The 27,500-nt window shown below is 45.3% G+C and overlaps 2 protein-coding genes across 4 annotated transcripts in view; both read left to right on the top strand.

Annotated features, from left to right (window-relative positions):
* The window catches only part of zgc:162331 (uncharacterized protein LOC793007 homolog), a 12,269-nt gene extending 2,008 nt beyond the window's left edge, over positions 1–10,261 (top strand). Inside the window, exons 2-5 of the mRNA XM_035748731.2 lie at positions 6,806–6,997; positions 7,287–7,443; positions 8,018–8,200; positions 8,348–10,261. Of these exons, the coding sequence (XP_035604624.1) occupies positions 6,806–6,997; positions 7,287–7,443; positions 8,018–8,200; positions 8,348–8,615 (800 nt within the window). The 3' untranslated portion in view covers positions 8,616–10,261. The remainder of the gene's footprint in view (positions 1–6,805; positions 6,998–7,286; positions 7,444–8,017; positions 8,201–8,347) is intronic.
* A 2,889-nt stretch (positions 10,262–13,150) lies between these two features.
* c33h12orf56 (chromosome 33 C12orf56 homolog) overlaps positions 13,151–27,500 on the top strand; it is a 27,200-nt gene continuing 12,850 nt past the window's right edge. The window contains exons 1-3 of one of the 3 annotated variants that reach the window (XM_052491895.1): positions 13,151–13,795; positions 15,703–15,880; positions 24,921–24,999. In XM_052491895.1, the coding sequence (XP_052347855.1) occupies positions 13,538–13,795; positions 15,703–15,880; positions 24,921–24,999 (515 nt within the window). In that variant the 5' untranslated portion in view covers positions 13,151–13,537. The remainder of the gene's footprint in view (positions 13,796–15,702; positions 15,881–24,920; positions 25,000–27,500) is intronic. The other 2 variants (XM_052491896.1, XM_052491894.1) reach the window with 2 other exon arrangements.

Here is a 27,500-nt window from a genome sequence, read left to right as displayed (position 1 = left end):
TCATATCTGCTAAATGACCAAAATGTAAATGTACAGTATATGAACATACCAAAATGAACTGCAAAGCAGTATTGGCCTTGCTTTGGGACGGAGCTCATTAGAATATTACTCAGCATGCTGTGCAATTATTCATTTTTTACATGACATTTATATTTAGTTTATTTTGCAGACACTCTTATCACACCATAGTGCCATCAGACTTCTGATTCCAATGCAGGGTGCAGTGGTGTAAAGTACTTAAGTACAAATACTTTAAAGTACTACTTAAGTAGTTTTTGGGGTATCTGTACTTTTATATATTTATATTTTTGACTACTTTTACTTTTACTTCACTACATTCCTAAAGAAAATACTGTACTTTTTACTCCATACATTTTCCCTGACCCCCAAAAGTACAGGACAGGAAAATGGTCACTCACAGGAAAATGGTCACTCACTTATCAAGAGAACAGTTTCACTTTTACCTGAGTCAATTTCTATGAAGGTATCTTTACTTTTACTCACGTATGACAATTATATACTTATATACTATATACCCCACCACTGAGGGGCTACAAAATTGTAAACCACTTAAATGTTTCTTATAGAAAAGTATTTTGAAAATTCAAGCTCTCGAAACGATCTTGTTTCAAAATACTGTACATTAGAGTGTAATTCAGCTAAGAGGGTTAATGGACTGAGAGTTAATGGAACTGACTCTCCAGATCCATGTTCCACAGCTGAAACAATGCAGACATTCTAACTGGGGAGGTCTAGCTGCTGTCAGTCAGTCTAGCAGCCTCTGCTGGCACACAACCAGTCCTCTTATTACCAGTCACTGCATGGTCAGAAGACCCGAGCTATGTTTAACCAATACGTCCAGCCTCACAAGGCACAGGTCCAGCCCTTAACAAAGAGAGAGAGAGGGGATAGGTGGAGTGAGGAAGGGAGCGAGCAGACAAACATAGTTCTCGAGATAAAGTTATCGTCGGTTATTATTAGAGGGAAAGGTTAGAGGGACCACCAACTCTCTTCTCATCAGCCATTCATTCTTAAATAAAAAACAGAGAGAGTGAGAATGAGACACACCATTCGCTCTCAATCCTGGTCCATGGGACCCTAAACCACATTTTTGTGTTTTTGCCCTAGCACTACACACCTGATTCAAATCATCAAAGCCCTTTGATGAGTTGATAATTTGAATCAGCTGTGTAGTGTTAGTAATGCAAAAAAACAAAAATGTGCAGCCCTTTGGGTCCCCAGGACCAGGGTTGAGAACCAGTGAGAAACACACATCAAGGGCGCTCATCTAGAACTCAGCGAGGATTCAGAGAAATAGAGAGTTCTACAGTGAGGGAGGGCAGCACCTTGTTTCCACTCATCCCTGTCATTCCTCTATTCCTACCTCACCCCTCTCACGCTACATGGAGTGTTTAAGGGGATTCGGTCATTGGCCGTGTCAGAGAGTAACGGAGAGAGACCACAGGAATAGAATGCTGCTACCTCACCCTCTGATGGAGAGAGGGATGAGATGGATGAGAGAGCGAGAGAGAGAGAGTGAGGGAGAGAGAGAGAGAGAGAACACAGTCAGCCTATGACGTCGGTCAGTGTGGGAGTTGGAAGGTTTACTACAGAGAAGTATCCCTGACAGACAGAGAGAGAAATAGGATAGATAGAGGGGGTGAGAGAAGGAAAGCGAGAATACAACATAAGAGGGCAGTTTGTTTAGCAAAAGGTTGACTCTCTGAAACAAAAGACAGTAGAACACCAGGCTAATCAGGTGGTTTAGCCTCCATCGCTTCATGTATTACGTCAATAGGGGTTACTCAGCTTCAGGGTTGCTAACCCACATGAAAAAACATGACAGTTTACTATGGAATAGTACAGTACTTACACTGTAGTATCCCTCGATCATGTGCAATACTTACTATGTTGCAGTATTCTGTAGGATACTACAGTAAATGCTGCAGTATTATCCACAAAACAAACATCACAACACAGAAATAACATTACAACTCAGTATCAGTACTGCTCTCTGCTGGTTCGCTAGTTTATTGGTTCATTGTTTCATTGGTTCATTGGGATCCCCATTCGCTTTTGCAGAAGCAGCATGGAAAAATACTACAGTAATGTATGCAAAAACACTCCAGTGAAAACGACAGTATACTACAGTCTGCAAATAAAACACTAAAATAAGTACTATAGTATTTATACCATAGTATAGTACAGTTGTTTTTTATGCTGGAAATCCCGGTAACTTTCCCCAAAATCCAGAAATCCTGTTTGAAGGATTCCGGATTTACTGCTTATTCCCCTCTGTTTAGGGAATCTTCAGACGGGGCTTTCTGGAAAACCTGGGAATTTGGGGAAAGTTTTCAACCCTAATTTAGATGGAGGGATGATGCAATGTTAGAGAAGTGGTAATATCTAGATTACAGAGGTTCTTGTGGCCTGGGATGTGTAATATGCCAGGTGGCCCAGCAGCCTTCTCTGCCTTGCTGCAGGGCAACACAGGGAATGTATGGTCAGTAGTGAAGCAGCTCTAAGTGAAGTGTGTGTGTGTGTGTGTGTGTGTGTGTGTGTGTGTGTGTGTGTGTGTGTGTGTGTGTGTGTGTGTGTGTGTGTGTGTGTGTGTGTGTGTGTGTGTGTGTGTGTGTGTGTGTGTGTGTGTGTGTGTGTGTGTGTGTGTGTGTGTGTGTGAGTGTTTTTGTGTGTGGATGAATCTTTAATGGTGGCCCTAATCTTTATTTAATCAGGCACTATTCTGAGCGCCTTTCTGTCAGGACCCTGAGGCAGAGAGGGAGATAGGGAACATCAAGAATAGAGAAGAAAGGGGCGGTTGTTATGTTGTGAGAGTCAGGTTGCCAGGTTGGCTGCTGGCAGCCAACGGTATTGCCATGCCAGCTAAGCCCTGTGAATGGCGGCCCACTGGAGATAAGCTGATCAGAATGAGACAGACCTAACATTCACCTAGCAGCCAAACCCAGCAGTCGAACACGACAATAATACTCTAATGGCAGTTCAAAGTCCACTCTACAAGATATTCAAGTGGAAGGGGTATTTTCTGAGCTGTGCAGGGAACATCCCAATACACATTGATCTGTAGGTCCACTAATATAGACTTTAGCTCAGTTGGCTAACACAATCTTGAGTTGTGCAGACAACCCGGGTTCAATACTGGTCTGTCACGTGTGAGTGTGTGAGTGTGTGTGTGTGTGTTGGGAGGGGAGGCATATGGCTTAGGGGCTGCATTCCTGATTAAACTCTATGATGACTCAGGTCTTAGCTTGGCTGGTGTGTATGTGCGTGCGTGCACGTGTGTGTGTGTGTGTGTGTGTGTGTGTGTGTGTGTGTGTGTGTGTGTGTGTGTGCGTGCGTGCGTGCGTGCGTGCGTGCGTGCGTGCGTGTGTATATTTGTGTGTATCAGGGCATGAATATATGCAAGCAGATGCTGCATGGTGATGCAGATTCAATCCTATACTGGACTCAGTAGGGAAAATGAACTGCCGTGGACCCTCTGCACGCGTGTCTGTCATATTGTTATTCACATGTTTGTATGTGTGCCTGTCTTGGCTTTTATCCAGTGTGTGTGTGTGAGTGTGTGTGTGTGTGTGTGTTTGGGAAAAGAGAGAGAGAGAGTAAAGCCCTAGTGCAGTAGTATCAACATCCTTCATCCCCTCGTGGCTAGCTAGCTCTCTCTCTCTCTCCCTCCCTCTCTCTCTCTCTCTCTCTCTCTCTCTCTCTCTCTCTCTCTCTCTCTCTCTCTCTCTCTCTTCGCCCCCCCCTCTCTCTGCACCGCTGCAGAACAAAAAATCCTCCCATCTGTCATGTCTAATCAGCAGACAGCAGCATGTGTGCTTTCAGGGTCTTAGAGCACTAATAACCTCACAACACAGAAATAACATTACAACTCAGCATCAGTACTGCTCTCTGCTGGATCTATTGTTTAGTGGTTTATTGGTTCATTCGGATCCCCATTCACTTTTGTCGAAAAAGCAACTATTTTTCCTGGGGTCCACAAAAAAAAACATAAAACATGATGTTGTGTCTCTAGTATGGTTAACCTGTTACTCCTACCCCCTACTTTTTCGAACATTCTGTTAAAAATCGCGCTACATTTCAGCGCCCTGCTACTCATGCCAGGAATATAGTATATGCATATGATTAGTATGTGTGGATAGAAAACACTCAGACGTTAATAAAACTGGTTAAATCACGGATGTGACTATAACAGAACGTGCGTTTCATCGAAAAGTGCAGGAAAATCTGATCACTGAAAATGGGAAAATATATCCATGCGCCACTTCAACCAATTGTTAAACGAGAACCACATTAAATGGGGCCGAGGTTGCAATACCTACAGCTTCCACACGATGTCAACAGTCTTGTCATTTGCCTACTATTTGTTTCTTGGTCAAACAGACACAAGGCAGCGCAGTTCTTCCGGTCTCCGACCGGATATTTTGGTCGAGATTTACCCGGACATTATTTCCAGACGTACAGCTATAGAATATACATCGCCTCGTGATCAATTTGATCGCTTATTAACGTTTACTAATACCTAAAGTTGCATTACAAAAGTATTTCGAAGTGTTTTGTGAAAGTTTATCGTCGACTTTTTTAATTTAAAAAAATGACGTTACGTTATAAACGTTATTTTTTTCGTTGATCACACAGTCTTCATAGATCGATATCTAGGCTATATATGGACCGATTTAATCGAAAAAAAGACCCAATAGTGATGTTTATGGGACATCTAGGAGTGCCAACAAAGAAGATGGTCAAAGGTAATGAATGTTTTATACTTTATTTGTGCGTTTTGTGTAGCGCCGACTATGCTAATTATTTTGTTTACGTCTCCTGCGGGTCTTTTGGGGTGTTACATGCTATCAGATAATAGCTTCTCATGCTTTCGCCGAAAAGCATTTTAAAAATCTGACTTGTTGCCTGGATTCACAACGAGTGTAGCTTTAATTCAATACTCTGCATGTGTATTTTAATGAACGTTTGAGTTTTAACGAGTGCTATTAGCATTTAGCATAGCGCATTTGCATTTCCAGATGTCTAGATGGGATGCCTGCGTGTCAGGTAGGAGCAAGAGGTTAAATGAGATGACCTGCTATTTTCCAATCGATTACCTAACGTTTCATTATTTGATTCAATTAATCAGGCAATAACTAACTCATTAGGAGTCTGAGGCACCGCGGAAGCATTAGTTTATATAGAGCAGCTATCTCCCGAATCCACTCTTAAAGATCTGAAGATCTTTTATATCAATAGCAGTCAATCATGAATTATTCTTTAACTTCTATCAGTCTCATCTGAATGTCATAAAATTCTTGGTCATCTGCAGGAACCCTAGCAGAAATGATGAATCAGCAATATACAACTTGGCTTAATTATTTATTTACTAACTGACTAAATAATCACAGAAATACATAACAAACAGTAGATATTGGTTACTAACAATGATATAAAAGTCCCCAGTGGGCTATGCCGATATGACAGCTTGATAGACAAAAGGAAAGGGGACTGGCAAGCCAACATCTTGCAGATACAGTGCAGGTATAGCCTGCTACATGATGAGATTATTATGGACGGAAGAGCGAGATTATTTGTATTTGTCAAATGGCAGCCAACACATCTATGATCGTGTCTCCAGAATAAGACCCCCAATATGTATTGGAAATGAGCATCATGCTAATCACCGTGCACTTTCACCACCCTGTGAAGTTCATCATAACTTCTTTCAACTGTAGCCTAATAAACTGCATGCTTCCCCGAGTTGTAGTGGGAGGACCACACAACATATCATTGCATGACTCCAGGTTTACTTCGATATGATGGTTATTATATCTGTATTTGTGCATAAAGGCGTTTCCACCGCCATTTCTTGCATAATTAATTGTACCGACACAAAAATATCCCACCTTGTCTAGCGTATTTTCTTTTGTCGACATTTGGAAAGTTTACCGACAAGTTTGCTGTTTCCGTCAGGCCTGTCGTGACATTTCTAATCCTACGTACTTTACTTGCATAAAAAGTCTGGATGGAAACCTGGTTACTGATATACAAGAACAGTCTCACAAATGTCAAATACATTGTTATACAAACAATACAACTAAAGAATAATGTGTGTGTAGATTGTTTGTGTTGGAGTGTGATAGTGTGCCTGTGTGTGTGTTTGTGTGTTCGTTTGTCTGTGTGTCATTTCACAGTCCATAATGAGCTGTTGTTTTTTGTTGCTCTGTTTTGAGCCAGCTGTTGCTTTGCTAGGTCTTTCTGTGCTGCACTTGACCATATTACCGGACAGTAATGAAGATGGGACAAGACCAGAGCCTGAACAAGAGAGAATGCATTTAACCAAATACAACATTTTTAGTTTTAGATGTATTTAAGACCAGTTTATTATTAATTACCCATTCTGACACAGACTGTAACACCTTATTTACATTTTCAGTGAGATCACTGACTTTGGGTGCTGACATGTAGAATGTGGAATCCTCCGCATACATAGTCATTCCAGCTTCGTGTAAGACCAGTGTCAAATCATTTGTAAAAATAGAGAAGAGTAATGGCCCAAGGCAACTGCCCTGAGGGACACCGCACAATCTCTTTCTCTCTCTCTCTGCCCTCTTTCTATAAACAGCAAATTAAACTGTGTAAAATTGACTCTGAGAGCTTTAGATTGAACACCTTTTGAGAGTGTATGCCTTATGCTAGATATAAACATCAATAATAAATGAAAATCAAAATATTCTAAACCCTTCCTCTGGTTCTGCTTTTGTAATTCTCATATTCACTCTCTATCTCACGCTCTCGCCAGGTCTGTTGTGTGTGTCCGTGCTTCCCCCGAGGCGCGGGTCATTCTATGTGGAGCATGGGACAGGGGTATCGGTGGGTACAGTGCTGGCCTTCTGGTGCAGGGAGGGCTACCAGCTGGTGGGCAGTGATAAGATCTCCTGCAGCGTCTGGGCAGGCAAACCCCAGTGGAGCAACTTCCTGCCAGTCTGTGAGGGTGAGACAACACAGCTGGTCCAATCCCTCGCTAGCCCTTTAGCTCCCAGGCTCTTCTCATATTCTGTGCCCATTTCACCTAGCTCATACCCTCATTCCCTAGCTCCCTTCTCCTAGCTGCTACACATTTCTCCTACCCTCTTTTCCTAGCTCCCTACTCCTTGCTCCTACCCCTGCAGTGATCACAGATCTTAAAAAATATATCCGAAGCGACATGATAGGGGAAAGTCATTTGTCAGAGACTCAGTACTGGACTGAATTGACTTGCCTTTGACCTGCCTTCCCCTCAGCCATATCGAGGCCAGAGGACCGGGGTCTGCGCGTGGCCGTGTTGGCCTCAGTGGTCAGTGGCATCGTCATCCTGGCAATGTCTCTCTCCTTCATCATCTGCTGCCTGCAGGAACGCACTGGGAAGGACAGGGCCACCAGGAGGGACGGCAGGAACAGGTACACACAAACACACCCACACACATTCATAGGCGCAAGCAAGCAAGCACACACACGCACACATTTGAAATGCTTTATTTGAATCCACAAATCACATATCACATTACAGTCGAGAAGGATTCAAACATTTCATAGGTCATGGATATATCGACACTTGTGGATACAGAAAGCACCTTCTTATCCATACAATAAGGCTGCCCATGACCACTGACACAGAGCAGTACCTCGTAGGACGCTTTGCCTTTGTGCGACGCAGGCCTGCAATCTGAATGCACGTACCGTCAACCTGGCCGAGACTCCCAAATTTCAGCACTATAAGTTTGCACTGATAACCAAGGCTGTTCAGGCGTGACACGAGGGTCTGGTATTTCAGCAAATTGGCAGCAAATGTCTGCTCCATGTAGGAGTCCATGAGCACCTCCCTCTGGCCTCCCCCACAACAACAATATGTGGCATATTTCGTATAATAGAAAACACATTAATATCACACACACACACACACGCTCCGAACCTTTACTGGAAAGAGGAGACAGGGGTGATATTGATGGAGATGATGATAACCACCTCTCTCCAGGCGTAGAGACACGCGGTCTTCTCGGCGTAGTGAGTGCTGGCTGGAGAGAGAGGAGGGGGACTGGGGCACGTTTCCCCCTCCTAAGATCTTCCACCTGTCACAGCGGCCAGACCTCCGGCTGGCTGCAGAAAGCCCTGTCTACCTGGGGGGCATGGCCGGCTTCGACAACCGTGGATACCAGAGGTGAGAACCTGAGATCTACTGTATGAACCTAAACGTGTTGTAAATATCAATTGAAACCTGCTACAGTATGCACCTTTTATAGACACCAAATATATTGGTTTGTTTCCACTCATTCTAAGGTCTCTCTCTCCCTCTCTCTCTCTCTAGGAGTCAGGAGAGCCTACTGAAGGCCCCGCTTCCTGGTCTGTTCCGGGCGGAGAGTCAGATCATCTACCCCCACGTGGTGCTCCAGAGAGTCCCCACCCCCACTGCCCCAACTGCCCCTGTCTACCCCCACAACATTCCCCCCAACTCTGCCTCCAACTCCGGATGTGCTCCCTCACAGCCACACCACATGCCCCCATATCCTACCCCGCAGTATCCCATCCACAACTCCACCCCCCAGCGAGTTCCATGGCAAATGCAGCCCCATTGAACTGTCACTGTCCACTCGCTCTCTCCATCTCTGAAGGTCAAGTGTCAATGAGGAAGGATCAAATAACACACTATTCCCTAATAAGTGTGCTACGTTTGAGCAGAGCCCCATGCAGCTAACCTTATACAAGTTTTGGTCAAAAGTAATGCACTACATCGGGAATAAGGTGTTATTTGCCATTTGAGAACAGCCCTCAGACCCCTGTCAGCGAGATGCTTCTACTACTGCAAGGATGGCTGGATGGGACACGTGTTACTGTATATACTGTATGATATGGACTGACAGAGAGACCAGAGGGTCTTTTCCAGCACGTTCTGACTCCTCGCCTCTTCTCTCACTGAGAAAGCCCTTTCTGCTGTTTCTAGTGTATCTCTACACGGCAGAGGAGGTTTTTCTTTCTCTACCATTCTCTCTGTGTCTCCTGTCAAGGCTTTTGTTCATTTTGTTGTGTCCTCCATTTTCACAAGAGCTTTCTTCCTATTAGTCTTCTGATTGGTCAAAGTCCCATTCAGACCTGGGCCTATCAGGACACATCCACTTGTTGATGTCACTGACTGAAGACTGTGAGATGTTGTTTGGCGGTGGTCCCCAAGTCGTCACCGACCAAAGAAGAAATGGACTTAGCTGAGGAAGGTGGATAAAGAAATCATCCCCAATACCATGTATGGGTGTATAATATATTATTCTTAAAGGTCATGAATATGCAAATTCATGTTTTTCATGAAATTGGATGATATTTGGATGAATGTATGATGGCCACAGTATGAAAAATGACTGTTTTGTCTACATTGATAAAGTTTGGATTCTTGGATTCAGGAGGCGGGATTATTAAGGGGATAGGGTGACATCACCCTAACTCTCTCATTTTAATACACCAATGGTAACGTGATATTCTCTTACCTAATTTAAATAAGTACCGCCTTGTAACCAGCATCGGAGAAAGCGTGTTTGCCGAGGGGCGTGGTTTATATAGCTAGATAGCTACTCTACTGGTGTTAGCTAGTCACTGGCTAGCTAGGTCTTCAGCCAGCGTGGAACTAAAGGGGGGACGGGTCGTTCAGAACCCTGACACAGTTGTCAGGTCAACACATCCGTCAGTGCTACTGTGAACCGCAGCACCAGAAACATGTCAAACGGGAGGTGTATAAAACAAATATGTATATCATTGATGCAATTTCAATGTTGTTTGAGTTGCTTTGTGTATCACTTCCTGGTAGTTAGCCATGAAAGAAAAAGTCATTTTCCAACATTTATAGCATTTATATCCCAAAATAATATAATGGGGGATATTTCCGTCACTCAAAAGGCTATTTTACATGGGAATCAGAATGACTGTTCAGGACATTTCATGATATGAGAAGGCCTTTCAGCAAAGTTCAGCCATTATTTTCCCCTATTTGTTCTAAAGCTTTGTGGACTAAAACTTTGGAGAGCTCCTTACCTGTCGTTGTTGTCTTTGTCGTGTGTTTTTCTACGGTGGTAGGAGACTTGGAACAGTCACACCAACTAACCTGCACTTTATGGATTTTACTGACGGGCTGGCAATAGCAATTGCAAGAACCTTGCGCTGACTATTCCCGCAATATGTTTGTATGAAAAATGGTTTCTACCTAAAAACTGATTAAAGATATTTTTGTTTAGTTGAATGTAGTGCTCTGGGAGTATTTTGTGTCTCCACATGACCTTTATTTCCATAGCAATGTGCCTTATCCATCAACTGTCATTTCTGCACTCTTCAGCAGCAGATCAGTCCCATAGAAAACGCAGACATGCTCTGAACCAGCGTTTCACTCTGTCCTGGGGACAGAAGTGTGCACCTTTTGGTTTTTGCCCTAGCACTACGCACAGCTGATTCAAATCATCAAAGCTTGATGAGGAATTGATTCCATGAATCAGCTGTGTAGTGTTAGACCAAATGTGGACCCCTCCTGTATAATGATGGGTGAAATGTGAACTGTAGTTATATCCATCAATAGGTGGGGGGGAAGGGGCGTTCTCGTCCTGTCAAACTATCCTCAGCTCTTCTGCTACTCCAGCTGTCTCAACTACAACCGAAGAGGAATGTCCACGTGGACTGGAAAGGATCCGGAAGGACCTCACAGAACATAAGGATGGAGGTTTGAGGATGGAGGGTTGAGGATGGAGGTTGAGGATGGTTGAGGATGGAGGGTTGAGCATGGAGGTTGAGGATGGTTGAGGATGGAGGGTTGAGGATGGAGGTGGAGGATGGTTGAGGATGGAGGGTTGAGAATGGAGGTTGAGGATGGTTGAGGATGGAGGGTTGAGGATGGAGGTTGAGGATGGTTGAGGATGGAGGGTTGAGAATGGAGGTTGAGGATGGTTGAGGATGGAGGATTGAGGATGGTTGAGGATGGATGGAGGTTGAGGATGGAGGGTTGAGGATGGTTGAGGATGGAGGTTGAGGATGGAGAGTTGAGGATGGAGGGTTGAGGATGGAGGTTGAGGATGGAGAGTTGAGGATGGTTGAGAATGGTTGAGGATGGTTGAGGATGGAGGTTGAGGATGGAGGGTTGAGAATGGAGGTTGAGGATGGTTGAGGATGGAGGGTTGAGGATGGTTGAGGATGGATGGAGGTTGAGGATGGAGAGTTGAGGATGGAGAGTTGAGGATGGAGGGTTGAGGATGGTTGAGGATGGAGGTTGAGGATGGAGGTTGAGGATGGAGGGTTGAGAAAGGAGGTTGAGGATGGCGGTTGAGGATGGAGGTTGAGGTTGTCAACATGTTGACTGGTCTTCTAGCCAAACGCGGCTCTGCTGTGGCTGCAGCTGAAGGGAGGGAAGGTTCTGTCTGCATCTAAGATCTGTCTGTCTACCGTCCAAGTCGCTCTGCATCACCTGGCACTTAGTTTGGTACTAACTTTTTTCTAGCACTGAAGGTTTTGAAGGTTTTACTTGTGAAGATCATGCTATGTGCTTGTTTTATCCATAGATATCCATTCTAAATAGATTCTATTTCTATGCTTTTACCTTTGCCAGATTGATATGCCTGTCGTGCATGGCTCTGTAGTAGGCTATAGATTATAGGTGTACTGTGAGTCTCAGGTTCTAGATGACTACTGTGATTGTGTGGTGCTAGTTGGCTAACACCTGTGACTCTCAGAATCGGGGTCTGAACCTGGCTCTTCTGGACCTGCTCTACCTGCTCCTGAAGCCCATACCCATCTACACCAACTTCGTCAGCCACCCAGGGCCCCTCATCTCTACCTGCATCTGGGAAAGTGGGAGTACCAGCTGGCCGTCTACGGCCTGGTGTGGGCCATCACCCCGAGTCTGATCATCCTCACGGGCTTCACGGAACTCTATGACCTCCTCAGCTCGCCGCTGTCATCTCCGTCCTCTTCCTGCTAAAGCTGGGCTGTCTAGTGAGCATGGTCTGGACACGATGGAAACCGAGCCCCGCCCAGAGTCAGACCCAGGGGAAGACAACTTTGTCTCTGAAGAGAAGGGCCATTAAGAATATGCTAGCTGTCCTGGAGCCCACCGCGGTGGTGTATCTTCCGGTTCTAGTGCTCTTGACGCTCGTTTTCCTCATGGAGTCTACAAAGCTGGATACAAAGTTGTGCAATGTTATGAAGATGATGATATGCTTCCCCAGCTTTGGCCGCTACATTGGTCTCATGTTCTACCTAGCCAGAGCCAGGCAGCTGCAGGTGGGGTGTTTCAGGAGAAGAGTGGAGAGGAAGGCAGAGAAGACGGAGAGAGCAGAGTAGGCATTCATTGTGTTCAATGAATGGCTTCTCTGCCTTAGCGTCAGCCTCACCGAGTCGTAGCGGCACATCACTCCTGGGTTCATCCCTGTCCTCTTGTTCAGGTAGGTAGGTGGTGGTGGTAGTTTTTGAGTCTGCACCTGGAAGTCTGCGACCCGTAGGTCAATGGAGGGACTCCCATGTGATCTGCTCGTGCCAGGCATAGGTTGGTGTCTTTGGTCCTTCCTCCTCACCTCTGCTTCCCTAGCTCTGGCAGCTACATTGGTCCCATGTTCTACCAAGCCAGAGCCAGGCAGCTGCAGGTGGGGTTTTTCTGGAGAAGAGGGAAGAGGAAGGCAGAGGAGACAGAGAGCAGAGAAGGCAGAGGAGAAGGAGAGAGCAGAGAAGGCAGAGCGAGCAGACGGAGACAGCAGAGAAGACAGAGAGAGCAGAGAAGACGAAGTGACTGGTAAGTTGTCCCTTAGTGTGGCACAGTTTGAACAGATGGTGGATGAAATGCATTATGTAAATGTTGTATGCTTGTTTTTTCAACTACTATTCGCTACTATGCAAATAAATTCAAAACGACCCTTTCTCAAATGACATAGCTAGTGAATTCTCTTTCTGCCACCTGTTTGTTCACACTGTCACTCACCCACCATATTTCTTTTCTAGATGAAAACCATCATCACATCCATTAGGTGGCGCTATATGACCACAATAATCAATTAACTCCAGGAAGGAATCCTAACTTTCGCTCTCAGGTACCTGTAAATGGACTGATGTCAATAGGGGACAAGTCCCCTCATGTCCCTCCTCCCTGTGAGGTAACGTTTACACCCGAGGGCCGCTGCGGCTACACTGACCTCTAAAGACAGTAACGTAGGTACAGGAGGAGCAGAGGTGGCAGGGTGTCAACCAATCAGCGAAGAGCTTTATATATAACCAATGAAGTTTAGAACAACTCAGGTTGGGGAGCGCAGGGATGAAGAGCGCACGTTCGGTACGTTTCTTAACGATCAAGCCATGGATGTAATATCACCTAGGTTACCCTATCCCGTGGTGTGTAGCACTGCTATCGCAACTCACAGAGAGTGGAAGTAGCTCGAAAACTCTAGTGAACAAAGACCAAGGAATGCGCGTCTCTTCTCTCCCCTTCGTGTTTCTCTGATGCAAGTGGCAGGTGAGCTCCGTTGGTGCCCCGGCTGTGCTCAATATGCCCATGGCCATGACAGGCGCGGGAGGCTTGCAGTGCAGGCGCAACAGTAAACTAGACTCATTTCTCAAGAGGAACACCGAGCGCGGGGTGTATGAGCGGATCCGCGCCTATGAACCGTGCGTGGTGGTCTCGGAGAGGGTGAATAAGGTGTTCATGCATGTCGTTCTCAGTGATGAGTGTGTGTATCTGGCTGAGTACCCGCCGCGCACTCTCACAACCGCGGTCGATTTCAGACACATCCGAGACATCGAGCTGGTAAGGACTGCCCAGAGAGTTATGATATGTGTTGGGACATAAATACAATGTTGGGATATTGTGTAATGCAAACATCAAACACTTTAGTGACTTCTATGACTTGCCTTTATGCATAATATCTATTTTTATTGGCCAAACAACAAAAGCCATTCTTGTTTGGCTTGACTTGTTTGGACACACACACACACACACACACACACACACACACACACACACACACACACACACACACACACACACACACACACACACACACACACACACACACACACACACACACACACACACACACACACACAGGAGTTATTCGTGATTATATACTGAACATACTGTATGTCATTTCACCCATTCTCTAATTCTTTGTTATCTCTATGTTTGACCTTTGTATAATTAGTGTCTGGTACTGTCTGCCCTCCCTACCGCCCTGGGCCTGGGCTAAGTATAGTGACAGGACGCTGTGCTGCTGATCCTGTCATGTTAAGCCCTATTTAACTGCTTATGGCAGACACAGTGGCTTTGATAGCCTGACCTATTGATAGCCTGGACAGAGGCAAGCATGATAACCATGAACACAGGCTGAGGAGACCCGAAGAGACCTCACTACCACACAGTGTGAGGATGAGATCAAATTAGACAGCAATGTAGCCTGAGTGGCAGTCTGCTTTGTGTTATTATTCTAACTCCTTGACACTCATTGGATTAGATCATTTTGCATTGCCCTGTGCTCAGAGGATGGAGATTACACTTCAGGACCAATGGAATGGTTTAAAATGATCAAACTCCACCCAGCTGGGGCACCGGGCGATGCAAAATTAACTTGTCCATTGTCATGACAAATATTTGCATTATAGCACAAACAGACTGGCTAGAGAACATGGGGCCTTTGCTTGAAAATATGTGTGTGTTCCTCTTTTTTTTATCAAGGAGAGGTGTTTTTTTACTACAAAAATGTGTGACTAACGTGTAAACATGTGGGCAGATGCACATGGAAATTGGAATAGAATACAATAACAGACAGCCTCTAGGTTATAGGTCAAGGGTTAGGGCAAGGAGTTTTTCCTCACCACAGCAATTCATCAGAAATAACTACTCTGGGCGCTGTACTTTTAGTGACTGTTGGCCCAAAATAAGTGACTGCAGGCCCAAAATAAGCTGGAAATGATTTAAGCATGGTAAATTAGTGTTATTACCTGGCCATTATTACATAATGTCACTGGTTTCCAGTTTGCCAGTGTTTCCCATCTACAGTTAATGCTGTTTGAATTAGCTCACCCTGCCTCTTTCTCAAAGTATAGTCTGCCAGTCCAGAAAGGGAGAGAGAGTGTGTACAGTATGTGTGTTTGTGTGTGTGCGAGTGTAATCCCATGTGTTTTTGTGTGTGTGCGTGTGTGTGCGTGTGTGTGTGTGCGTGTGTGCGTGTGCGTGTGCGTGTGCGTGTGCGTGTGCGTGTGTGTGTGCGTGTGTGTGCGTGTGCGTGTGCGTGTGCGTGTGTGTGTGTGCGTGTGCGTGTGCGTGTGCGTGTGCGTGTGCGTGTGCGTGTGTGTGTGTGTGTGTGTGTGTGTGTGTGTGTGTGTGAGACAGTCAGTCAGTAACCAGAGCAAGCTGTTTCCTGTGGCAGAACCAGGAGGAGCAAAGCTTCTGCAAGCCAGTGCGGCTGGGAGACTGTCCTTCTACTGTCTCCAGATATTGTTCCCAAATGGTGTCCTCATATATTGTCCCGAGAGACCATTCACATAATGATTCAGATTCAGATGTAACCTACTGTCCTCGAAATGTCATCACAGCTCCCAAGGACCTCCCAGAAACAATGATGCTTAAACAAAGTTTTAATGAGTGATCACTTCTCGGATCACTTCTGTCAATGATTCTGCTCCAAATAAGACAGCAGTTCTGGTCCTGCTTTCCAGGTCAATGATCTACCAGAGTTCCTCAGTGGCCGGGACCGGGAGCGCTCGCAGCACATTCGTGTGGTCTACGCCACTGCAAAGCCATCTGGGAAGAAAAATGGTCTGCTCAGAGGAGAACCTCGCGTTCCTCCCGTCCCCTCTCCTCGCCAGCACTGGCCCATCTCCCCCTCCACGGAAGGTAAAGAACAACTGATTTCTCTCTCTCTCTCTCTCTCTCTCTCGCTCTCTCTCTCTCTGAATCACGGTATAACAGGTAAGTTACACCGTAAAGGGGTTGTCATGAATTTCATATAACAGTACACCTACTGTAATATACTTGGTCATGAGACACAGTACAATATCATACAATTTACTGTATTATACTGTAAAAACAAGAGTAAGTGCAACCATAATTGGAATGAAGTAAATTAATGAATGTATTTTACTGTAGGGTTGTCTCTCCATGTCATTTCAGAAAGCTATTTACACCCAGCATCTCAAATTGTTTTGAAATCACTTATGTAGTTAGGTATAGATAAGATTAGCATTCCTGCTTTATTTTGTTGAAATATAATTTGATTTCTGAGAAATTAACCCTGTACACTTGTGGGAATTGGCCTATATGGATAGGGCTAAATTGTTGAAAGGGAACAGTTTGGAGATAATGGGGAAATGATTGTTATTTTGTTGAGCATAGGAAGGAGTCATAAGTCCATTCAGATGTGTACCGCGGCAAATTTTCTTCACAAGAAGCAAATAAACGACCCAGGATATGACATGTCATCTTGTAACAGTACATCCAACATAGTGATCATAAATGTTTCCATTGTATGTGACATTTGGAAATGTGAAGTCCACATTTGGCTTGCTTGTATGACATCAAAGCGGTATTTATTATAATCCTCAACGTCTCATCTTTCAAAATACACTGCGTCCTCCTAATTCACTACATTTCCCTCACTCAGACAACAAAACATTTGCAGGGAGGGATAGGGGCAACTTCTTGTCACGCGTGGTGCTCAAGTTCAGAACGTCTGTCAGTCAAAACCCATACAGCACTGTGAAGCTCAGAGCCAGAACTCTGACGTCATGTATACGTTCCAATTTAGACGCTTATTAGTGCCCAACTCTGCCATTTTCAACCCATACAGTATACGGGTATGAGTGTAAAGGGCTAAGCTATTGGATTGCACCCAATTGGTCATTTTCATTTAAAGGATTCATATAATATTCAATAAATATAGTACCAAACATCCAATTTGGACCAAACTTCTACCTAACAATGAGTAAGACATGATGAATCCCCTCCCCCCAAAATCTAAAACCACCCACTGACCCCCCACACCAATTCTTCTCAAACAACCAGTAAATAGTATCAGTTCTTTATGTCTGGCAAGTAGTATGGAGCTGCGGCTCAGTGTAATGTTTCTTCATACTATGTATTTTATTCTCAGTGAATTTGTTGATCGTTGTTTTCCCCTGTTCAGAGAAATTAGTAATTTAGGTTGATTAGGTTTATCATCATACATCCTGATATTATCAGTGTGAATAAGGTGTGAAGAATTCTCCCCCTCAATGTTTAAGGGATAGAAAATGACATACAGTGCATTCGGAAAGTATTCAGACCCTTCACTTTGACCTGTTTCTTGCATTACAGCCTTATTCTGAATTTGATTAAATCGTTTTTTTCCCCCTTCTCATCAATCTACACACAATAACACATCATGACAAAGGAAAAACAGGTTTTTAGAAATGTTTGCAAAAAAAGTAATAAAACATAACAGAAATATCACATTTACATAAGTATTCAGACCTTTTATTCAGTACTTTGTTGAAGCACCTTTGGCAGCGTTTACAGCCTCGTGTCTTCTTTGGTATGACGCTACAAGCTTGGCACACCTTTATTTGGGGAGTTTCTCCCATTCTTCTCTGCAGATCCTCTCAAGCTCTGTCAGGTTTGATGGGGAGCGTTGCTGCACAGCTATTTTGAGGTCTCTCCAGAGATGTTCGATCGGGTTCAAGTCCAGGCTCTGGCTGGACTACTCAAGGACATTCATAGACTCGTCCTGAAACCACTCCTGAGCTGCCTTGCCCCAGTCCGAGGTCCAGAGCGCTCTGGAGCAGGTTTTCATCAAGGATCTCTCTGTACTTTGCTAAATTCATCTTTCCCTTGACCCTGACTAATCTCCCAGTACCTGCGCTGAAAAACATCCCCACAGCATGATGCTGCCACCACCATGCTTCACTGTAGGGATCGTGGCAGGTTTCCTCCAGATATGACACTTGATATTCAGGCCAAAGAGTTCAATTTTGGTTTAATCAGACCAAAGAATCTTGTTTCTCCTGGTCTGAGAGTCCTTTAGGTGCCTTTTAGCAAACTCCAAGTGGGCTGTCATATGCCTCTTACTGAGGAGTGGCTTCCGTCTGGCCCCTCTACCATAAAGGCCTGATTGGTAGAGTGCTGCAGAGATGGTTCTCCCATCTCCACAGAGGAACTCTGGAGCTCTGTCAGAGTGGCCATTGGGTTCTTGGTCACCTCCCTGACCAAGGCCCTTCTCCTCCTATTGCTTAATTTGGCTGGGCACCCAGCTAGTCTTGTTGGTTCCAAACTTCATTCCATTTAGGAATGATGGAGCCATTGTGTTGTTTGTGACCTTCAATGCTGCAGACATTTTTTGGTACCCTTCCCCAGATCTGTGCCTCAACACAATCCTGTCTCAGAGCTCTACGGCAATTCCTTCGACTTCATGGCTTGATTTTTGTGGGACTTTATATAAACAGGTGTGTGCCTTTCCAAATCATGTTCAATCAATTAAATGTACTACAGGAAGACTCCAATCGAGTTGTAGAAACATCACAAGGATGATCCATGGAAGCAGGATGCACCTGAGCTCAATTTCGAGTCTCATATTAAAGGGTCTGAATAAGTATGTAAAATATTATTATTATTATTTTTTAACAAATGTGCAAAAATGTCTAAAAACCTGTTTTAGCTTTGTCATTATGGGGTATCGTGTGTAGATTGAGTTTTTTTAAATGAAATTCAATTTTAGAATAAGGCTGTAACCTAACAAAATGTGAAAGAAGTCAAGGGGTCTGAACACCTTCTGAATGCACTTTATTGGTTTCCTTACCCTGTAAGCAGTCTATGGACATGGGGAGTTAATTTGTTTGCTAGCCTCCTCTCCTCCATCCTCTCCTCGCCTCTTTTTGAAAAAGGTCAAAGGTAATCGAGTAGCGGAGGCAAAGATAGGAAACGTGGAAACAAATGCACTTGTGACTCTCCTTCTCCATTTGCATGATATAAGGCAAAATTAATGCGTAAAATGATAAAAACAAATGTATCTAGTTGTGAAGACATTTTATAGAGAAAAGAGTAAGTAGCGTATCGTTTTTTAAATGTTTGCATGCTTTTCTCCTTCGAGAAAACGGCTGATTCAAAGGGGTGTGGCGGATCATAAAACACTTCTGCGCTACCTGCCGCGAGGATGCTCTTGTGCATCCTCTGTCGAAGTAAGTTATTGAAGAGGGCAGCAGACTCCTTTGCTTGCCAACTAACGAAGTGACACTCTCCTTGATCACTCGACCACTTACCGGTTTACATTTTACGGAGGAGGGGAGGACGGAGGAGTCGAGAAGAGGACAGACTAGCCCAATTGAGAATCTGTCAAGGTATGACAGCAAGGCATGCTTTGGTTTGTATACCTGGCCGCTGTTTCAAACGCTAACCTTTTAGCATTTGTGGCACAAATCCAATGCAAGTCAATGGTACCTATATTACCATTTTCACACTTCATATCCATCTCATCTATAAGTTACACCATTGATACAGGGCAAAACAGACCAAAATGACATGGCAATTTAGGTCAATTTATTTGTTTTTTTCATAATTCATAATTCACGCGGCCAGCTCCCAAGGACTGTGGGCTCTCGTTCTCCATGGTCGACGAGAGTAAGACATTTAACTGTGTTAACCCTCGCAAGGCTGCCCGCCCAGATGGCATCCCTAGACACGTTTTCAAAGCTTGCGCAGACCATCTGGCTGGAGTGTTTATGTTTCCGTTTATGTCCCCACTTGCTTCAAGATGTCCACCATTGTTCCTGTACCCAAGAAAGCAAAGGTACCTTAACTAAATGACTATTGCCCCGTAGCACTCACTTCTGTCATCATGAAGTGTTTTGAGAGGCTAGTTAAGAATCATATCACCTCTACCTCACCTGACACCCTAGACCCACTACAATAAACGTCCCGCCTCCATCCACAGATTACGAAATTGCCATCACATTGCATGCACACTGCCCTATCCCATCTGGACAAGAGGAAAACCTATGTAAGAATGCTGTTCATTGACTATAGGTCAACCTTCAACACCGTAGTACCCTCCAAGCTCATCATTAAGCTTGGGGCCCTGGGTGTGAACCCAGGGCCTGTGCAATCTGGTCCTGGATTTCCTGATGGGCTGTCCCCAGGTGGTGAAGGTAGGAAACAACATCTCCACTACGCTGATCCTCAACACAGGTGCCCCACAAGGGTGCATGCTCAGCCGCCTCCTGTACTCCCTGTTCACGCATGACTGCGTGGCCACGTCCGCCTCCAACTCAGTAACAATCAGTCTGTCAATTTGTCAGTCAGTCAGCCATGGTTGGTCTGGTTGAGTGGTTGACGGTGTGTTTGTGTCTTTGTGTTGGGGGAGGGGAAGGGGTGGGTTCTGAACTGGCAGTTGCTGGATGAAAGTGGCAGTTGTAGTTGGTCGGTGCTGTGTCCAGGGTTGGTGCTGAGATCGGGAAAACCTGGGTTGGTGTTGGGTCTAGTGCTGTGGACCTGGGAGAAACAGGAACTGGCGCTGGGTTGGGATATGTAGAGGGAAGGAAAGACAACGTGAGGAGCAAGCATACACACAAGGGATCCTAGACCCAAAGGTCAACTTTAAGGTTTAAGGTAATTTGATTTGGTTATTCCAAAAATCATTACAGTTTAAAATGTTCAAGTTAAAATTCAATCCATCACTAATAAAACATTCCAAATAGTAAACTTTTTAGTTATCAATTCAAATTAGGCAAAAAAACACATGGTCATTCAATCAAACAAAAACAAAAGCAATTAATAAAAAAAAAATCTAAATGTCAGTCTATTCAGTCAGTCAGTCAGCCACAATGTGTCTTTGTGTTGGCGGGGGGGGGGAAGGGCTGGCAGTTACTGAAAGGAATTGGCAGTTGTGGTTGTTCGGTGCTGTGTCCAGGATTGGTGCTGGAGTTGTGGCTTGGACTGGGTAAACCTGGGTTGGTACTTCTGTTGGGGATGGGACTGGAAGTAGTGCTGGGTCCGGGACTGGAGGCCAAGGGTAGGTGCTGGGTCTGGTGTGGGGGACCAGAATCAAACAGGAACCGGGAACTATGTCCATAGGCCTGGGCTGGTGTTGGAGCGATGCGGCGGCAAGGCGGGACGCTGGAAGACAGAGGTAGCAAACAGGGCCCAGACCCACAGCTGTCTGGGGAAAAGCCTTTTGTTCGGTCTGTGTTGTCAGGGTCATGATGATGGGTTATTGTGGGAAGGTCCAGGTTTGGTGTTGGCCATATCATTGCAGATTTGTATAAGAGCCTCTTGCAGGTAATTTGAGTTGGGTGGTTCTTGGCTCTTCACCTGCCTTAACATGCCTCCCCACTGACTTTCTGGTGAAACCCTGTACTGTCTTGGTGGTGGGATGGGTGATGCTGGGAGGGGTGAAGGCGGTTCGGAGGGTCCGAGGGGTCTGGACTGAGGCTGGCTGGTTTGCTGCTGTGTGGGATCGTGGGTCAGGAGGGCTAAGGGGTGTGGATCTGGGTTGCTAAGGAGCAGGGGGAAGAGTCAGGGGCAGAAGGGGGTATGGTCAGGAGCTGTTGGTGGTGGTAGTGGGGAATCAGGGACAGTAAGGTGTAGGAAGGAGCGATCAGAGAAAGTAATGGACTGGGGGGGTGTTGAGTTTGCTGGCATCTGGGTTTAGGTTCTAGAGTGGTCATTTGGTCTGGTGTCTTGTTGGTCTGTTGTTTATCTGGTCTTTTCCGTTTGGTAATGTTTGTCCAGTTTGGGTCGTCGTCATCCTCTAATGAACTGGAGTTGTGTGGTGAGGGGGTGTTCCGGTTGTATGACCTCTCTCGAAACCGGCTTCTCTTTGACCAGGGGTTTGGCGGGGATGGAGGTGGCAAGGAAGGGATTCATTGGGGGTGCAACGTTAGAAGTACCTTCAGGGATGGGGGCTGTTTCTGGCACGTCTTGGGTGGTGACAGGGATGGGAGCTGTTTCTGACACGTCTTGGGTGGTTGTGGAAAGGTCTGGGTTTTCGTTGCTGTTGTCTGATGGATGGGGTGGGGGGGTTGGTGGGTTTGCAATTTGGGTTGGTGGCATTAGCCCTTGCCCTGCCGGTGCAGGAACTGGGTAGGTTCTGAAGAAATGGCCCAGTTTCCCGCACAGGTTGAAGGGGCATGTGGAGGTACAGTCGAAGAGGGGGTATGCTCGGTGGTAGTATTTACAGATATTGCAGATGATGACTGTGCAGGATGCGGGCTGATGGCCCAGTTGGCCGCAGTTCCTACGCAGTTTGGGCATGCCGTAGTAGTGGACGGAGCCTCTATTTCCCAGCGTGATGGTGCTGGGGTTGCGTCCAGGACACTCCTAGCCACTGACCTGAGGATAGCAAACCTGCTTAACCAAACTTGTTTGTCGTAGTCCTGAATGCATTCATTGTGAAACTGTACTGTAACTACCTTGGATGTTTTGTTGAAGAGGGGGTATAATCTGAGTTAAAAAGGGCTGTATCTTTGCAGTTTCTGAATTTTGACCAAATCTGTTCTATTAAATGGGGGGTCTTGAAACTGGCTTCAAATGATTCTTGTGGCCCTGTGATTTCACCATGCAGTTAAGGTCAGACGGCACAAATCCCATACCTCTCTGGAGAACTGCCCTGCTGAATTTCAGGCAGGTCATGGTTTTTGGTCCGACGGTTGTTGCTGCTGCTCCCCAGCGATTGACAGTACTGTCCTCGGCAGCCTCCTTGTTGGGGATTAGCGTCAGCCTCACCGTGTTGTAGCGGTACATCACTCCTGGGTTCATCCCGCTCATCTTGTTCAGGTAGGTGGAGGGTTTTGAGTCTGCTCCGGTTCTTCAGAGGAAGGAAGGACACACCTGGAAGCCCGTGACCTGTAGGTCAATGGAGGGACTCCCATGTGATCTGCTTGTGCCAGGCATAGGTTGGTGTCTTTGGTCCTTCCTCCTCGACTCTGGTTCCGGTGGTGACACTGTCTTGTCTGCCCTGGATGCTTGGCGGTCTGCTGGTCCTGGTCTGGTCGTTGGTGGCCTGAGGGCAGCTGGTGAAAAAAGGAAGGCAGGGGAAAAAAGGAAGGCAGGGGAGGAGACCTATGGTAGAGGGAGTAAGCCTTGCCTCGGCAGCACTCTACTCGCCTCAAGGCAGCTGGTCCGTTGCTGGATACTGGATACTGGGGGGTTCTGGGTGGTCCGTGGACTCATGTCACGCCGTGGTCAAGCCACTGCTACCCTTCCGTTTTATCCAGAACTTCAGGCATTTCCGCTGGACCTGAAAGGCTGCACCAGCCACGGTCAAGCCATTGTTACTGCCTCCTGGTCCGTCCAAAGAAAAGGATAGAAAAGGCCTCCCATGTGGCGCAGCGGTCACTACAGACCCGGATTCGATCCCAGGCTGTGTCGCAGCCGGCTGTGACTGGGAGACCCATGAGACAGCACACAACTGGCCCAGCGTCGTCTAGGTTGGGGGGGGGTTGGCCGGCCGTGATGTCCTTGGTCCATCGCGCTCTAACTACTCGTTGTGGCGGACCGGGCGCATGAACGCTGAGTTCAGTCACCAGTTGTACGATGTTTCCTTCGACACATTGGTATGGCTGTTTTCTGGGTTAAGCGATCAGTGTGTCAAGAAGCAGTGCGGCTTGGCAGGGTCGTGTTCCGGAGGACGCATGGCTCTCGACCTTCGGCTCTTCCAAGTCCGTACGGGAGTTTCAGCAATGGGGCAAGACTGTAACTTTCCATTGGGGAGAAAGCAACCATAGAAAATGTACACCAACCAGAGTCATAATGCTAACTTTAAGGTTTAAGCCTTGCTGCCACTTCAATCTGTTCCCTATAAATGTAAACAAGAAGGGGCACTATAACCACATAACGGTTAAATTGATACAGCATTCTCACTCATGGGTGCACAAATGTAGCCTCTTACAAGGCACGCCTCAAAATATGTTAATGAGCCAGAAACAAGCATACCATGCACCTGCTAGTGGTCAAAAGGTTTTTGGAGCTCTAAAGATGCGGTACTGTATTCTGTGGGGTGGAAGTACAGTACCTTTCGAAAATACAGCAATTCTTTCCCCGCAATGCACCATCATTTGTCTGCTGCAGTAAAACGATTCTGAGTATTCTACTGATTCTAATAGCCCAAATTACCGTATAAATGACCGTTTTTCATTACATTGCTGCTCTGTCTGTCATACTCCAGCCTATCTGCACCGTCAAATCCTCACTTCTCTCTGCTGTAAGCTCCTTAAACCCTATAGCATTGACGTACTGTATGTTTGCTAACATAGAGGTAGTCTCTCTCTCCCTGCCATGCATCCACCTGCCCTACAGCCAACGGCCTGCCCTGACCTGGGTTAGGCTGCCTTTGGCTGGATTGGGCTGCGTGTGCCAGGGGCTTACCTGTGTAAGGGTTAGGGCTATGAGAGTTAGGAGTTTACGTATCAGTGAAAGTGTGATGCTTAGGCACTTATACACACACACACACACACAGGAATTCACATTATCCTCTCTGACACCTCACTGTCACTGTTGCTACATTCCCAAAGCCTGTTCTCTCCAAAGAGATGAGAAATTCCTTCTCCACACACCCTCTCTCCCCCTCCATCTTTTTTTCTCTCCTCTTTCCCTCTCTCTTTTTCTCTCTGTTTCCTCTCTCTTTCTCAGCCTCCATCTGCCTTCCTCTTTCTTTTTCAGTCTACCTTCCTCTCTCTCTCATTCTGCCCATTCGACAACTGTTTCCCAGTTAAGTATAAATTACCGGGTCTCATCAATGTAAGGGCTTCCGTTTACATAGAGTGATCTCATAAACCTCTCTGCATCCTTCTCCCCTGTCTCTGTCCCTCTCACTCTCCCCCTACTCTGTCTCTCTTCCCATCTCTCTCTCTGTCCCTCTCACTCTCCCCCTACTCTGTCTCTCTCCCCATCTCTCTCTGTCTCTCTCAAGGTATTGGTGGAACTCTCCTGTCGACCCTCTCAGAACCCCCAGATAGAGACGGGTGGAACGTCTCCCCTGTCCCCATGAGGTGAGACCTGCTGTCCATTCCCATTCAACAGCCATGATGCTCTTCAGACCCATTCAGTCCCAGTCAGTCCCCTGCCTTACGGTCCCCTTTGAAATGACCTTATCACTGTCTTCCAGGCTGACGCTGGCTAGAGGGCCTTTTCTGCATTATACAGTGAGATCCCATTCTCCTACTGTTACAGGAGACAGTCAGTCTGTCAATCCAACACAGGTCAGGCCATGGACCATCGTGAGACAGACTGCAGGCCTGAACATGGTTCTGTGGTTTCACAGATAGTCTGGTTTATTTACTGTCTAAGCCTTTCTTAGTGGTAGCATGTGACATGGGTACATGAGCTGCAACACCACGGCCAACACAGATAGCTAGAGTGATGCCTTGTGTGTTTGCGTAGGCAGGTGGGGGCTGTAGGCAACTTGGCAACAGCGGTATGTGCAGATATGAATGACGATACTATGTACACCCCTTACTGTAACTTTTCCCACATTTTGTTGTGTTACAGTCTGAGTTTTAAATGGATTACATTGAAATGTTGTGTCACTGTTCTAGACACAATAACCCATAGTGTCAAAGTGGAATTCTATTTTCATATTTGTTTACAAATTCATAAAAAAATTAAAAGCTGAAATGTCTTGAGTCAATAAGTATTCAACCCCTTTTTTATGGCAAGCCTAACCTAAATAAATACAGGAATAAACATTTGCTTAACAGGTCACATAGTAAGTTGCATGGACTATAGTGGTTAGTGGTTAACATGATTTTTGAACGTCTACCTCTGTACACACATACAATTATCTGTAAGATCCCTCAGCCGAGAAGTGAATTTCAAGCACATATTCAACCACAAAGACCAGAGATGTTTTCTAATGCTTCGCAAAGAAGGGCACCTATTGGTGGATGGGTGAAAAAAAGAAGCAGACACTGAATATCCCTTTGAGCAATTATGCTTTGGATGGTGTAACAATACACCCAGTCACTACAAAGACACAGGCGTCCTTCCTAACTCAGTTGCCGGAGAGGAAGGAAACCGTTCAGGGATTTCACCATGAGGCCAATGGTGACTTTAAAACTGTCACAGTGGAGTAACTACAACAACATTGTAATTACTCCACAATACTAACTTAAACAACTGAGTGAAAAGAAGGAAGCCTGTGCAGAATAAAAATATTCCAAAACATGCATCCTGTTTGCAATAAGGCATTATATTAACACTGCGAAAAACTTGAGAAGAAATTAAACTTTTTGTCCTGAACACAAAGCGTTATGTTTGGGGAAAATCCAACACAACACATCACTGAGTGCCACTCTTAATATTTTCAAGCATGTTGTGACTGCATTGTATTGCGGTTATGCATGTCATTGGCAAGGACTAGCAAGTAAATGGAAATAAATAGAACTAAGCACAGTAAAATCCTAGAGTTAAACCTGGTTCAGTCTGCTTTCCAACAGACACTGGGAAACAGATTTGCTTTTCAGCAGAACAATAACCTAAACGGCCAAATATATACTGGAGTTGCTCACCAAGATGACATTGAATGTTTCTGAGTTAGCTAGTTACCGTTTTAACTTAAATTGGCTTAAAAATCTATGGCAAGACTTAAAAATGGCTGTCTATCATTGATCAACAAACAACTTGACAGAGCTTTAAGAATTTACAAAAGAATAATGGGCAAATATTGTACAATCCCGGTATGACGTTCATGGTCTTGTAGACTGACCCAAAAACACTCACACCTGTAATCGCTGTATTGACTCAGGGGGTTGAATACTTATCTAATCATATCATTTTACTTTGACATGACAGAGTACTGTGTTTGGATCATTGACAAAAGAAAGTGACAGTTAAATCTATTTGAATCCCACTTTGTAACACAACTAAATGTGTAGAAAGTCAAAGTGTCAAAACATTCTAAAGGCACTGTAAGGTCCTGTGGTTGGCCTGCTGCCATTCTCTTTGTGAATGGGCGTGTCTCTGTATGTAGCACTAGTTGCTTAGAAACTGGATCAATATTTTGAGACAATTTAGCAGCAGCTGCCTGTTGCCTTACAATCGGGAGAAGTTAATAATAATTAGAATTAAAGTCGTTTTACGTGGAGAGGTAATCGGCAAGTGACAAAAAGAAGCAATCATTTCCCACATTAGAATCAGTAAGTATATAAAAGTAGACTAAACATAAGAACAGACTAACCAGGGAAAACACTAAACATGAAAACAGACTCATCTGGGAAAACACTAAACATGATAACAGACTCATCTGGGAAAACACTAAACATGATAACAGACTCATCTGGGAAAACACTAAACATGATAACAGACTCATCTTGGAAAACACTAAACATGATAACAGACTCATCTTGGAAAACACTATAAACATGATAACAGACTCATCTGGGAAAACACTATAACATAAGATCAGACTAACCAGGAAAACACTAAACATGAAAACAGACTCATCTGGGAAAACACTAAACATGATAACAGACTCATCTGAGAAAACACTAAA

Source organism: Oncorhynchus keta, chromosome 33 (assembly GCF_023373465.1).
Source record: "Oncorhynchus keta strain PuntledgeMale-10-30-2019 chromosome 33, Oket_V2, whole genome shotgun sequence".
In the NCBI taxonomy this organism is placed as follows: domain Eukaryota; kingdom Metazoa; phylum Chordata; class Actinopteri; order Salmoniformes; family Salmonidae; genus Oncorhynchus; species Oncorhynchus keta.
This window is presented reverse-complemented; position numbering and strand designations above follow the sequence as displayed.